Source organism: Artemia franciscana, chromosome 10 (genome assembly GCF_032884065.1).
Source record: "Artemia franciscana chromosome 10, ASM3288406v1, whole genome shotgun sequence".
Classification (NCBI taxonomy): domain Eukaryota; kingdom Metazoa; phylum Arthropoda; class Branchiopoda; order Anostraca; family Artemiidae; genus Artemia; species Artemia franciscana.
This window is the reverse complement of record NC_088872.1, coordinates 45,941,804-45,956,186: the sequence shown is the minus strand read 5'-3', so window position 1 is coordinate 45,956,186 and position 14,383 is coordinate 45,941,804. Positions and strand designations below refer to the sequence as shown.

Sequence of the window (14,383 nt, the reverse complement as noted above, 5' to 3'; positions counted from 1 at the left end):
GAGATAGGTTTGTAAATTTGTCCGAGGCAGGTAGATGTGCCAGGAAAAAAGCCTTTGCTGCATCTTTCTCACCCCCACAAAATAGGTCTCAAGATTTTAATGGTTTAATTTGCCAGCGTTTCTTACAAGTTACCTTATTTTTCTGATTTTGCCAAATTGTTCCTTCTCCCTCTGAAAATAAACTGCCGCGTTCGTAGCTGTTCTTTGGCATCACTTTTAGCTAAACTAAAAAACACTTAATTTAAACTAACATTGATATTATACTTGTTTTCTGGAAATTAAATAAAAAACAAGTTTTTTTAACTGAAAGTAAGGAGCGACATTAAAACTTAAAACGAACAGAAATTACTTTGTATATGAAAGGGGCTGCTTCCTCATCAACGCCCCGCTCTTTACGCTAAGGTTTGACTCTTTCTCTCAACTCTTCTTTTTAAAACAGTAAAAAATTTTAGCGTAAAGAGTGGGGGATTGATGAGGAAGCAGCCCCTTTCATATACGAAGTAATTTCTGTTCGTTTTAAGTTTTAATGTCGCTCCTTACTTTCAGTTAAAAAACTTGTTTTTTTATTCAATTTCTGAACGTTTTTGAATCGTTTTTCTGGAAATAATCATGATCACTAGTTGGTATCAATTTATGTCATTTTCTGTATAAATTATGCTGAAAGCATATTATATTGTTTATGACAAGTTTACTCTAAAAATTCTACGGCCACGACGGATGGTCTGTTGGACATATGCAGTGGATAGCATCAAACCAATTGTTTTCTTTACAAGGTTTGCATGGCTTGGCAGCTCTCCGCATAAAAGCTCCAATATTAAGATAAGAATTAGGTCAACTCCACACAAGTCAAGCGTTGAGAAATTAATATTTGTTTTGCTATCTCATGCAAAATGTTCAAAAAAGAATCATCCGCCACGGAAAATTCTACTCATACCTTTTGGTTTCAAACAGTTCGTGGTAACAAACTGCACTAAGGAGCGATCCGGCTCAATAGTAAGCGAACTTTTTAAAAAATGGAACTTTGATACTAATAGATACATCAAAAGAATCGGATTTTTATACTGATTTAAAATATATAAGTTTCATCAAATTTAGTCTTACTTATCAAAAGTTACGAGCCTGAGAAATATTTGCCTTATTTTGGAAAATAAGGGGAAACATCCCCTAAAAGTCACAGAATCTTAATGAAACTTACACCATCAGATTCAGCATGTCAGAGAACCTTATTTTAGTGGTTTCAAGCTCCTATCTACAAAAAATGTGGAATTTCGTGTTTTTTACCAGAAGACCTATCACGGGTGCGTATTTATTTGTTTGTTTGTTCTTTTTTTTGTTTTTTTTTTTACCAGGGGTGATCGTATCGACCCAGTGGTCCTAGAATGTTGCGAGAGGGCTCATTCTACCGAAAATTAAAAGTTCTAGTGCCCTTTCTAAGTGACCAAAAATATTGGAGGGCACCTAGACCCCCTCCCATGCTCATTTTTCCCGAAGTCAACGGGTCAAAATTCTGAGATAGCCATTTTGTTCAGCATAGTCGAAAAACCTAATAACTATGCCTTTGGAGACACGTTACTCCCTCACAGTCCCCGGGGGAGGGGCTACATGTTACAAACTTTGACCAGTGTTTACATATAGTAATGGTTATTGGGAAGTGTACAGACGTTTTCAGGGAAATTTTTTCTTGGATAGGGAGGGGGTTGAGGAAAAGGGGTTACATGGGAGGATCTTTCCATGGAGGAATTTGTCATGGGAGGAGAAAATTTCCATGAAGGGGGCGCAGGATTTTCTAATATTATTTAAAACAGAAAACAAAGAAAAGATAAATATGAAAAAGATTTTTTCAAGTGAAAGTAAGGAGCAGCATTAAAACAAAACGAATAGAAATTATTACGCATATGAGGGGTTCATCTCCTCCTAAATACCTGCTCTTTACGCTAAAGTATTTTTAGTAATTTAAACTATTCCTTCTACGGCCTTTGTGATTCACGGGTCATTCTTAAAGAACTGGGACAACATTTAAGCTTTAGTGTAAATAGCAAGGTATTAAAGAGGGGACAAACCCCGTCATATGCGTAACAAAAATATACGAATATAGAAGTTCGTTACGAAAGTTAATTCGGAAGTTACGTATATTTTTTACTAATAAAAACGTTCGTAAGAAATTAAAAGTTTTAGTTGCCTTTTAAATAACCAAAAGATTGAAGGGCAACTAAGCCTCCTCCCCCACTCCTTTTTTCTCAAAATCCTCCGATCAAAACTAAGAAAAAGCCATTTATCAAAAAAAAAAAAAAAAATGCAAATTTTGTTCTAAGTATTCATGTGCGGAGAGCCAAAATCAAAACATGCATTAATTCAAAAACGTTCAGAAATTAAATAAAAAAACACATTTTTTAAACTGAAAATAAGGAGCGACATTAAAATTTAGAACGAACAGAAATTACTCCGCATATGAAAGGGGCAAGGGGCTGTTCCCTCCTCAACGCCCCGCTCTTTACGCTAAGGTTTTTAACTGTTTTAAAAAGTAGATTTGAGAGAAAGAGTCAAACTTTAGCGCAAAGAGCGGGGCGTTGAGGAGGAAACAGCCCCTTTCATATACGGAGTAATTTCTGTTCGTTTTAAGTTTTAATGTTGCTCCTTACTTTCAGTTAAACAAAAACTTGTTTTTTTATTATTTAATAACTTAGCTAGAACTATGTCTCTCACATTCATATTTGTATGAAATGAATGGTGTTTGGTATCTAATTGAAATCCTAGATCTTTCAGGATTAGCAGAGGGATATGCGTACGTGGTTGCCACTACACATGGTTGCCACTCAGTGACAAAAAATCACTAGATTTTAGTGATTTTTTAGCTGATATAGTGATTTTCTTCAAAAATCTAGTGGTTTATGTGCAAATTTAATGATTTTTGTTTGAACAACATTACAATTTCACTAGAAATAGGGAAAAATCACTAAAGAAGGTAACCCAGGTTCTACAGTGCCAAATAAACTAAGGTGGAAGTAGAATCAGCAGAGACGATCCGTAAAAGTAATTGCACGGATCTTGGATTTGAATTATCATGTTGTAATATTGCTTTCTCCTATGAGTTTCAAGGCTATTGCTTCCTTGACACTATACTGTAGGGCCTTCCTTGCTTGCAAAATTGAGGTTTTATGTTTGACTATATGATCTTATGCAGCAAATTTTGTCAATAATTTAGGTAGTGCCACGAAGACATAAAAAATTCAAGAAAAAAATGCACAGTTGTAAAAAATCACACTGTGGAGATTTTGAAATATCATAGTTTAAAAAACCATACATAGTTTTTGCATCAGTCATCAGTTGTTGCTGTTTTTTTCTTAGCATCATCAGTTTTTAAATTGTTCCAAAGCATACGACGTTAGTAAAACACGTTCTCTCAATAGCGTCAGTCCATGAAATCTTAGGTCGTGGGGGGGCAAAGTGTGTTTTTCACAATCTAGACGGGTATTTGTTCCCTAAACAAACACCAAACACAAAAAGAACAATAGGGAATTTCTCAAGACAGTGGGAAACACAATCGAATGAATATTTCGGCTCTATATCCAAGGGCCGTCCTCAGCAATACAAAAATATATAAGAAAAAACAACTTACAACAGGATAAAATCAATAAAACTAAAATGGAAAATTTTTCAAAACATTCCCAGCATCCTTACCTCAGGGAAGTTCAACAAGGACTGATAAATAAATTGTGATGAAACGAGGCAATTCATTGAAATGAAAGAGAATGATTTAAAAACACGTTTTTAATGCCAGCCTAGCTTCGCTGAGGTAAGGATACTGGGACTGTTTTGGAAAACTTTAAGTTCCCTATTGATCTTCTTGTTTTTGGTGTTTGTGATGGAAAGGCAGTGTGGTCTTCGTCGCTATTTATATTTGTTTCCTTTTTTCAAACTCAATAAAGGAATTTTACGAAATGGAGGGGGGGCACATACTCCCCCTGCAAAAAATGACGACGTTTTCTGTCTCCACGCAGGACAATTTTTTGTTCCGATTTGTTTTTCTTTTCTCCATTAGTGTACTGCGTAGTTGAATGAGTTCTAATTCTTGCTGCTTTATGTTGGATTATACATAAAGGTTTTAATGCGTCCAAATAGTATTTAGACGAAAAATTAAACAATGATTCATGTAAGATGTAATGGAAGAATGATGAAGCATCTTTAATGTTAAAAGTTGGAAAAAAAACGAATTTTAGAAGACAGATAGACCAATATTTCTTCTGTAAACGGTCAATAGGATTCCAGAATGGCAAACAGTTTAGTCCAGTGTACTTTCTTCAGTTCCATGTGTAAGAAAATGATAATTACCTCTATAGTGGGTCTTAATCTCTTAATCCCATTACATGATTACTTCACAAGAAGAAGAGAACAGCACTTGTGGTTAGAATGGAATTATTTTTTATACATTAAGGTTCCATGACTTAATTGTATGAACCACATACAAAAAAGCTATATTCTTTAACTGAACATTAATTTTTGCATATTTTTGTGGATGAAAATACCACTTTTTCAAAACAAGGTTGGTCCTACAAAGTGTTTAGAAGAATAGTTAAACGGTTTACACCACACCGTATTTCCTATCATATCGTTCCGCCGAAGTTTAAATTGACTTTAAATTAACTTTTCTTAACTTGAAGTTTGACGACAACAAAAATACAGTTTGGGATCACATGAGTTTAACTTCTGAATTAAAAATATGATCATTTCCATTTTTTTTATTTACCTCTTTATATAGAACTATTTCCGTTTTTTCAGAATGCTTTTTTAATGCAATGTTTAAAGCACCTTAACAAGCAAATTATTTTCGCTAAGGATCTGATAAGTAATAACGGAATTCTAAGCTGTAAATTAAATTCTTACGGGGGGTATATTATGGTGCATGTGCTTCTTTTGCAATGGTTTCCATCCAATTTCGGGCCGTAAACCACCTCGGCATTTCTAAAATCCTGATGCTCCATCGTGATATTTAAATTTTTTATTCCAAATTCTACGTGTATTCACGTGAAGGAAGCTTAAAGGGCCATTAACTAGGTATCTTTTTTTGGGTAGTCCTCTAGGCATATTATATATTAATAAAAACATTTTCTGAATACACCACCCTTTATACAATATATAACGTTATTGCAATATTATCATATATCTATCATGTACCTTTTTAACACTCAAATGAATTTGAATCTGAAGTCATTCACATGAAAAATGTCCTATTCAAAATTAAGTTTTTCAGCACCCTCGTGATAGCACAATCCTGAAATATCATTTTGACAGCCTAAGGAAGTTAGGATTTTAAGTTTCCCCTCCTTTTTAATACGAAATGAGGATTTTCACCTTAAATCTAGATTTAATTAAATACATTTAGGCGGTATTTGTTATCAGTAAAATCTAACAGAAACTACACAAAGTAACTGTAATTTCATTTCAAACTTTTTTAGAAAAAGAAACAATCTTAACAATTAAAAACCTATTTATAACTCAACTAACAAAAGCCAGTTACGCGAAATTACTTTAAAGTGCCACATCGTCCCTTTCCCAACCAGATCAAGCGGTCCCAACCCTAAATCTGCCACTACTTTAAGGGAGCACCCCCTCCCTCCCCCCAGATAGATCCGCCACAGCCTATTTTAAGTCTGCATTAGTTTGAGTAAGCCTCAAATGCTGCAAGATCACAAAACTAACTTGAGTCAAATAATTACTCCCTTTGCTTGAATAGGCATAATAGGATATATTATCCTATTACATGTTTAATATGAGCTGATGGAAACAATATTATGGCAATGGGAGATGGGAAAGTCAATAATCATTTTTATGCCTCTAATCACGAACACCTTATGCAACATTCAGTTATACATGTTTAGTATGAGCTGATGGAAAATTACAAGGTAACTATTTTGAACATATTTTCTACTTCTTTATTTACTTTTTTTTATAGATATTCCCGAGTCTTCCTTAGAAAATAATAAGCATTCCGCAACAATATACACATCCGGACAACATAGATCTAAGGCAAAGGCTCTGAAGCAAAGGTAATCGAAGAGTTTGAGTATCTTCTTTAAGCCGAATGGTCAATTGCACCTGAGCAACGTAAGTGGTTACAAAAAAAGCGTGAAAAGGGAGGGAAAAAGCTTTTTAAACGAATTTTCAGCGGTAACATCTTTGGTAGTACGATTAATATAGTATTTATTCTATAAGAGGAGTCCATAAATCGTTCTTAACATTTTAATTAACTTATTTCTGTGAGAGAAACATGTGAACAGTATACAAGTTTCTTCTTGTTTCTTCTAAAAGCCTGGATGGTCTCCTGTAAAACTTTAAATATGCTTATTTAAATTTCAGAAATCTTCTCTTTTAGCCATAGAGAAAATAAGGAAATGTTGAATATACTACCATGCAAAGCATTGGGTTTTTAAGACCACTATTACATGGAACGTTAGCCAAGGGAAAGGACAGGGGATAAGGAAAATTTCTATTGCGTAATAGGTATAATATGAAAGCAGACATTTTTAACAGAAAAATTAGGGTTTATAAGGCAATCATTTTGAATTAGCAAAGAAAAAAAAAATCAAGTTAACAAGCAAATGGGAAGGGTTGAACATAAGTTACACATTAATCACTTCCCTCGAATCAGGAGTGCCAATTGGATGTAAGGAAGACAGAAGGAGTGCGCATCCTGAGATTCCCCATCTTTATTTTGGAGAATACCTCTTTGTGGGGGATATTTTCTTCGAAAAATGCCTTTTTGGTATTTTCATCGAAAAATTGGAAGAAATGACAAATTATCTCCCCTAGATTTAAAAATATTATTTGACCCCCACCTTTTATAGTTTTGTGAATTGACGCCACAGCCTCAGGTTCTCTGTAAAAGAAATCCATCGGTTTCACTCTTAGCAACATCCAGTAATTAGTGGGGAAGGGGTTGCAGAATGAAGTTTTGTTTAGCGGCTTCTGTCAAAAGAATGTTTGTCTAGGGGCTTAAAGTTTTTCTTACCTGCATTTTTAAGACAATTATAAGTCAGAGAGATGTTTTCTCTTATATATATATATATATATATATATATATATATATATATATATATATATATATATATATATATATATATATATATATATATATATAATAAAATTACTTTTTCATAAATAAAAAGCAACATATTCCATGATTTATAGATATTGTCTTTTGGTCTTACATACTTGTTGAATTTGACAGCATGATTTCCGTCATATGGCACTTTTTTGGGGAGAGTTTGTTTCCAGTTTCTAGAATTATAGAAATTTTCGTGTGCTTAAAGCTTTTAACGAGTAATTTGAAAATTATTACATTTTGCATGTTCTGAATTCATATGAATAATAGATTTTTTTGCTGCATATGGTGTAATCTGTAATGTAATCTGTGTATGGTGTAATCGAAACTTTTTTAGGATTTTGTTCTCCTTCCTTTTACTACCTTTTTTTTACATTGAATTTTAATGTCCGTAAATCCGTAAATGCTTCGAAAATGACATTCATCCCTGAAAAAAAAAATACATCCCTTGAATACTTATTAAAAGAGTGGGGGGTCAAAATATCAAAAGTTATTTATAGGGTCATCATTTCAACGGTTTTAAAGGCAATATTTTCAAACAAACCGATTTTATGGGGACCTTTCCTATATGGGTGCCAGTAGGCAGGCAATGCTCCCCGGGAAGCAGCCAGACATAAAATCTTTTATTTAAATAGGCAATCAGATAAATTACCATTTAAACTAGGTGAGAACAAAACACCTGGTAGTACTTGCACCCCCTCCTCCCCACCAACTTTCCCCAAGAAATTTCTTGGAGACGATCGTAATGCCCCGCATCCACTTTTTCACCTCTGCACCACTAGACATGTAAATGCAATCTTTTACGCTATATAGAAAAAGATTGTGGCAATGAGAGGGGTACTATCAACCCCTCTCCAAACACAGTACCAATATTAAAGGCATAGATAACAAATTCCCCAGCAGCCAAGAAGGATTAGAAATCCATTTCTCCTACAAAATGAAGTATTTATGGTACAAGAGGCAACGTTTTTATGCAATAGGAAAGCTGTCAAAGCTATCGCCCTTATTCATGCTTAGATCAAATGAAGAAAGATTGGAGATTAATTACGACCCCCCCCCCATTCAGACCCCTTTCTATATTTACCTGAAGGCTTACAGGGACTTGAACAATGGATACCTTAAAATGCACTCTTTGAGGAATCATGCACCCCCCCTCCACCAGCACAATGAGGCACCACATGACCTTATCTTCCTAATAGCTGAAGTGCAATATACTTCATTATACATGATTTATGGAGCATTAAGTAAATGCAGCTTCAAAAGGAATATCTATATTAAACACTAAACTTGTATGGACTGCGTGACTTTCTAGGAACAAGTGCACTAATTCGCGGCATTACTTCCTCTGAAACTGGGAGGCCCAATTAAGAGCGCACCGAGGATTTTATCAGGGAGGGGGGTACAATAAAAACTTTAAAAGACCCATTAAAAATTGTTTACATGAGGTCAGACAGAAAATTCAGGGGGTTCAAACCCCCTAGCCCACCTGTACACGCTATGGGATCAATCGTGCTTTGAGTACTTCTAAATTGACTGGCTATCTTGGAATTTTTAATCGAAAGCAATTCGGCCCCGTTCGAGGAAAATAGTAGTTAGGCACCACAAAATGGCAGAAAAAACCACTTTCCCGTGGCACATTCTTTTTGGCTACTTGAGGAGGGCAGTATATTTTAATATGTCGTTCAAATGAAACCTCTCCTCACTATCTAGGACTATTGGTTCGATACGAACACCCCTGATGAAAAAAAAAAAAAAAAAAAATAAAAAAAAACATGAAAATGCGAATTTCCACATTTGTGTAGATATGAGCTTGAAATCTGCACACTAAGAAATTCTGATATGCAAAATCTGATTTTAAATTTGTCAAGACCACGTTCCGTTTTGGGGATATTTCCTCCCTTTTCCTAATTCCCACACATATCCTCAGGGTCGCAGCTCTTAATGGGTAAATTTAGACTTGAATGCTATATACTTGGAATCAGCATAAAAAGCAGGTTCTTTTGATTAATTAATTATCTTATTATCAGAACTCTCCTATTAGAGTGTGTCTACTACTGGTCCGAGTCGCTGCTTACATACAGTTTGTTATCACGAAATGTTCGATTAAAGTAGGTCAATTTTTTCACTTAAAAACTAAACAGCCATACTTTAAACAAACAGCAATGATCTCAACTATAAGTGGGCTGCTGGTCCCCTTCTCCTATTAAATAAAAAAAAATAAGTTTTTTTAAATGAAAGTAAGGAGCGACATTAAAACTTAAAACGAACAGAAATTACTCCGTATATGAAAGGGGCTTTTCCTCCTCAACACCCCGCTCCTTACGCTAAAGTTTTTTAATGTTTTGAAAAGTAGAGTTGCGAGAAAGAATCTGAGAATCTGAGAAAGAAAGAATTGCGAGAAAGAAAATGGCTATCAAAAAAATGAGCGTGGGAGGGGGCCTAGGTGCCCTCCAATTTTTTTGGTCACTCAAAAAGGGCACTAGAACTTTTCATTTCCGTTAGAATGAGCCCTCTTGCAACACTCTAGGACCACTTGGTCGATACGATGACCCCTGGGAAAAAAAAACAAAACAAATAAACACGTAGATTGGACCTTGGAATTTTTTCTATAGGGTTCTCTGATACGCTGAATGCGATGGTGTAATTTTCGTTAAGATTCTATGACTTTTAGGGGGTTTTACCCCCTATTTTCCAAAATAAGGCAACTTTTCTCAGGCTCGTAACTTTTGATGACAAAGACTAAATTTGATGAAATTTATATATTTAAAATCAGCATAAAAATCCGATTCTTTTGATATATCTTTTAGTATCGAAATTCCGTTTTTTAGAGTTTCGTTTACTATTGAGCCGGGTTGCTCCTTATTACAGTTCGTTACCACGAACTGTTTGATATATATAAGCTGTCATTCCTATCTTTGCGGTAAGGCTTGATAATTTTTTTCATTATATGGCCTACTTAGAGGATGAAAAGATTTCCGATCAGGCATACCTGCCATAGGCGCAGCACTTCCATTTTTTTTTTGCTTTTTTTTTATCTTAGTTATAAATAAAACGCTTACCAACGGGCAATCCTTTATATTTTTTGCATTCTAGTATAACCTAAGTAAAAAAATTAATCTTTTATTGTTTAGAATGGGATTTGATGAAGAGGGGGTATATGAACCAGCACTGTCAATCTTTGGCTATGGGGAGAACCAGCAGTCAAAACTGCACTTTTTGATGTTCCCAGCACACATCACAGAATCAAGGCCGTATCCCTGGAGAGATTAGGGGGTTTAAATTCCACACCCAAAAAATTCCACAAAAAAATGTAACAAAATGCATATAAACGTATTTTTGATGCATTTTATAGATTTTTTTTTATCGAGAACTATAATCACATACTAAAAGTTACCGATATCGTGGTCAGTGCAAGACTATTAAGAGACTTAGAAATCAATCTTGTATTTTCTGCAAGCTACTTGTGGAATTTTCTGTTCTAATAACAACATCCTGTTTTATGGGCTTGGTTTTGTGTTTTCAGTAAAGTGTTAGTTTTTTAATCTGATAGATGCTGGGAAATATCACGAGAGAGTTGATTTGAGCTAGTTTTGTAAATAGATCTTGTGTAATCTGCGAAGTAATAATTTTTGTTCCTTTTAAGTTTCAACTTCGCTCTTTACTTCTGTAAGAAAACTCAGTTAAAAAAAAATTAATTCATTAGAAACTGTCTGGTAAACAAATATTCTAGGATAAGCAGCGAGTAGCATTTCCATTATTTTTGTTGCCAATACCATTGGGGCTGTTTCCCGAAACAGCACCTTAGACAAAATGTTTCACCACCTGGCGAGTCATAGCAAATATTTTATATACGAGCACAGTCTAACTATATGCTAGTCTAAACCGTTTTAAAACCATAAGAAATCTACTAAAACCTGACCTAAAACGTCCAAAATCTTTCCGCGAAACTGAAAAAGCTAAATGAGAAACAAAGAAAAAACTGATTTCCATGCTTGGAAAGTTTAGCAGTTTAGCCAAAAAGTACCAAGTGAGCATTTTCTTTTTCATTGTTAGCTCTATCATTTAGAGGGTTAGCCCCTTAAAACCATAACATACACAAAGTTTTACATGGTGTGAAAAGTCATTGCAACTGCAGTGCAATGCAAAAATAGCGTAAATCATTTTAAACCATAAAGAAAACTGACAATATAAATTGGAAAAGAATTTCCAAAAAACTTCGTCAAAACGCCTTAAAATTTTGCAAAAAAGAAAAATCTTTATAAAAAAAAATGTGGTTGGTCCAACTTTGCAATCTTTAGTGAAGTCAGCGGTCTTCTTTAATTGTGAGATAGTTTGCTACGGAAAATTTATAAACTCATAAGGCAGGTTCGGTTAAAACCAGGACCATTGTTAATGGGTCGAAAGCCCCAGCTGCCATTCACGGCAGGGGGGGGGGAAGTAAAAACAATCATATGAGAGCCAAGGGTCTGAGCGGAGCAATGTCTAATTCAAGAGGGCCAAAGGCCCTAATGCCGCCCAGTCAAAGTGACGGTATTTTTAAAGAGCAAAAACCCGAGCTGCCAACGTGGGGAGTAATAGCATAAAGCCCAAGAAGTGTGCTCTTCATTAAACGTATACACATTTTCGTTAACCATATATATATATATATATATATATATATATATATATATATATATATATATATATATATATATATATATATATATATATATATATCATGAAAAGAGAAAGGAGAAAAGGAAGACTGTTTTCCTAAATTAGTGATTAATATAGACCAGCAATTGAATGAGGCCTTAACCCTACTCATCCATACAATCACATAGGTCAAACAGCATAGCCATACACAATCAACCATAAAGAATAATCCATGGACAGGCAGTCATGTCGTCAATAAGTATAAGTCGTCATTTACCAAACAATAGAAACAATAAAGACAAATAATTCAGAGGCAACAACCCAACACAAGGGCTCATCAGGAGAATACACTTGTCTATAGGGTTTCGCCACATTAAATTCTCTGCCCAGCCAAGTGTTGTGGCTACCACAGAATATCCATGGCATCCCTGTGTCAGGTATCACCCCCAAAATACATGCCTATGAAAGAAAAAAAAAACAGCAAATGTAAAACAACCAAGTAACACCAAAACAAGCTTATCCTGTTAATATATCCCTCTTTTTAGCAACAATAGGTAAACTAAATATGATAAATTTTACCAAATCACAAATATTAACACACATATATATATATATATTATATATGTATTTTACATATAAATATATATATATATATATATATATATATATATATATATATATATATATATATATATATATATATATATATATATATATATATATATATATATATATATGTAAAACAACTCACTGCAGCACCAAGCCGCCTAGGTTCAACACAGCCACACGGGCTCCTCCTGCACCGCAGCCTATCCAAAGGCTCCCTCTTTACTCCCTTCCAAAAAATCTCCATTTTCCTTAAATATTTCTTTACACCATTTCCTACCCTATTTGGCGAAACTTGCTTTTCACTTGGCCCTAGAGGGTTGGCAATGACAAAGACGACATTTGGCAATCTATCGCAGCCTCTAAGGGGGCATTTTTTGTTTTGTTAACTTATATTGCTGTAGTGATGGTGCGAGGTGGGGAACCAAAATTTTCCCCAAGCGCCAAAAACCCTTGCTACACCTGTACCTATTTGCAGGGCCGTACCCAGGATTTTTTCGGGGGGGGGGTTACAAAAACTTTAAAAAAAGCGCAATAAAGTTTGTTTACATTCATTTTTGTTAGGTTTTTACGAGTCGGACAAAATTTTAAAGCAGAGGGGAGAGGAGTTCAAACCCCCTAGCCCCCCTGGATGCGGCTTTGCCTACTTGTGGTTTCCAGCAAACCAATTTCAAATAAAGCTCGTGTAGCCAGCTTTGTAAATTAATAAAGCTTAACGGAACTCATTTGCTAAATGGCCAAAACTGAAGACATTTAGAAGAAGTTTTTTTCAGGGGGCTTAAACAGAATAGTCAGTAATTTAGTAGTAGTACATCAAAGTTGCCCTGTCTTATACATTAGTTAGCAGAGGGAGCCAGGAAAATCCCATACCGAAAATTTGTGAGAATGTTTGTGCATACACACAACTTGAAATATATTATTTTTGTTTAAATGCGAATAAGAATAAAAATTCATTTTTACACTTTTTCGTATTTGCGGACAGAAAACAAAATACAAAACAAATTGTCAATGTCAAAACAATAAAGATTCAAACAGCTCCAAGAGTACTCAGGGATATTTTCTTGGGGGAATCAGGGGGTATGCCTTATGGTAGGAATAATGTTTCAAAAGCGTTTTTCCCAAGATAAATCCCATATTTTTCAAATAACACAAAAAACAGGAGCTCTTATCTATGATTAGTCATCCAGGAGGGAGGAGGTAAATTAAATCCTTCCCTCTAAGACGAGTATCCTAGAACCGGTCAATTTAAATTGGAATTTCTGTAGCCACCAAGGGGATATTCAGGCTTTTTCAGATGGGTACTTTATGTGGGAAGGGGGCTACGAAAAAACTTAAAAACACATCAAATACAAGTTTTTATGTATTTCGTTACTTTTTTACGCGTTGGAGAATTTTTTTTTTACTTTTTTTACAAGTTGGGCTTTTTTTTTTGGGGGGGGGGGTTCAAACCCGGTAATAGCCTCATGAATACGACTTTGGCAGTCACCGATTTAAATTAATAAATTTTAACAAAATATATAGCTAACCTTTTTTAGGTAAAAAACATCTCGCTTCTCCGTTATCCAAAGGGAACGCTTGTACAGAGGAAAACTTTTGATACAAATGAAGCATATACTCTGGAACTGCATGTCCTAAGCCAGTGGAGCTTGTCGCAAAACTATTTGGCAAAAAAGATTGTTCGTAACACGTTATCTCGATAGTAAAAGTTACAAAATATAATATAAGCATTAAAATATCTGCCATTTTTTTCACATTCTCATACAAATTGTTCCCATTAACTGAGCTCTATTCGAAACCTTACTGACAAGAAAAAAGATGATCATGGCACTTTGAGCTGGGCGGAGGCAGAACATTATTAAGGTCTCAAGTACCTGTCAGGTATGAAACTCCGGGGGCCTTTTACAAGACACTGAGGACCAATCAGCAGGATTTGAAAAATTATCTGACAAGAAAGCTTCCATATAGGAAGCACTTTGACAGAACGTTATCTGTCAACCTTATATCATCGAAAAGTCCTTTCTGTCCTAGTGTGGGAAACGGAGA

At 34.8% G+C, this 14,383-nt stretch overlaps 1 protein-coding gene across 2 annotated transcripts in view; it reads right to left on the bottom strand.

Moving 5' to 3' along the window:
- Positions 1 to 14,154, bottom strand: part of LOC136032260 (bone morphogenetic protein 3-like) — a 54,184-nt gene extending 40,030 nt beyond the window's left edge. The window contains exon 1 of one of the 2 annotated variants that reach the window (XM_065712508.1): positions 13,867 to 14,154. In XM_065712508.1, coding sequence (XP_065568580.1) covers positions 13,867 to 14,083 — 217 coding nt within the window. In that variant the 5' untranslated portion in view covers positions 14,084 to 14,154. The remainder of the gene's footprint in view (positions 1 to 13,866) is intronic. The other variant, XM_065712507.1, reaches the window with a different exon arrangement.
- Positions 14,155 to 14,383: the final 229 nt, after the last annotated feature.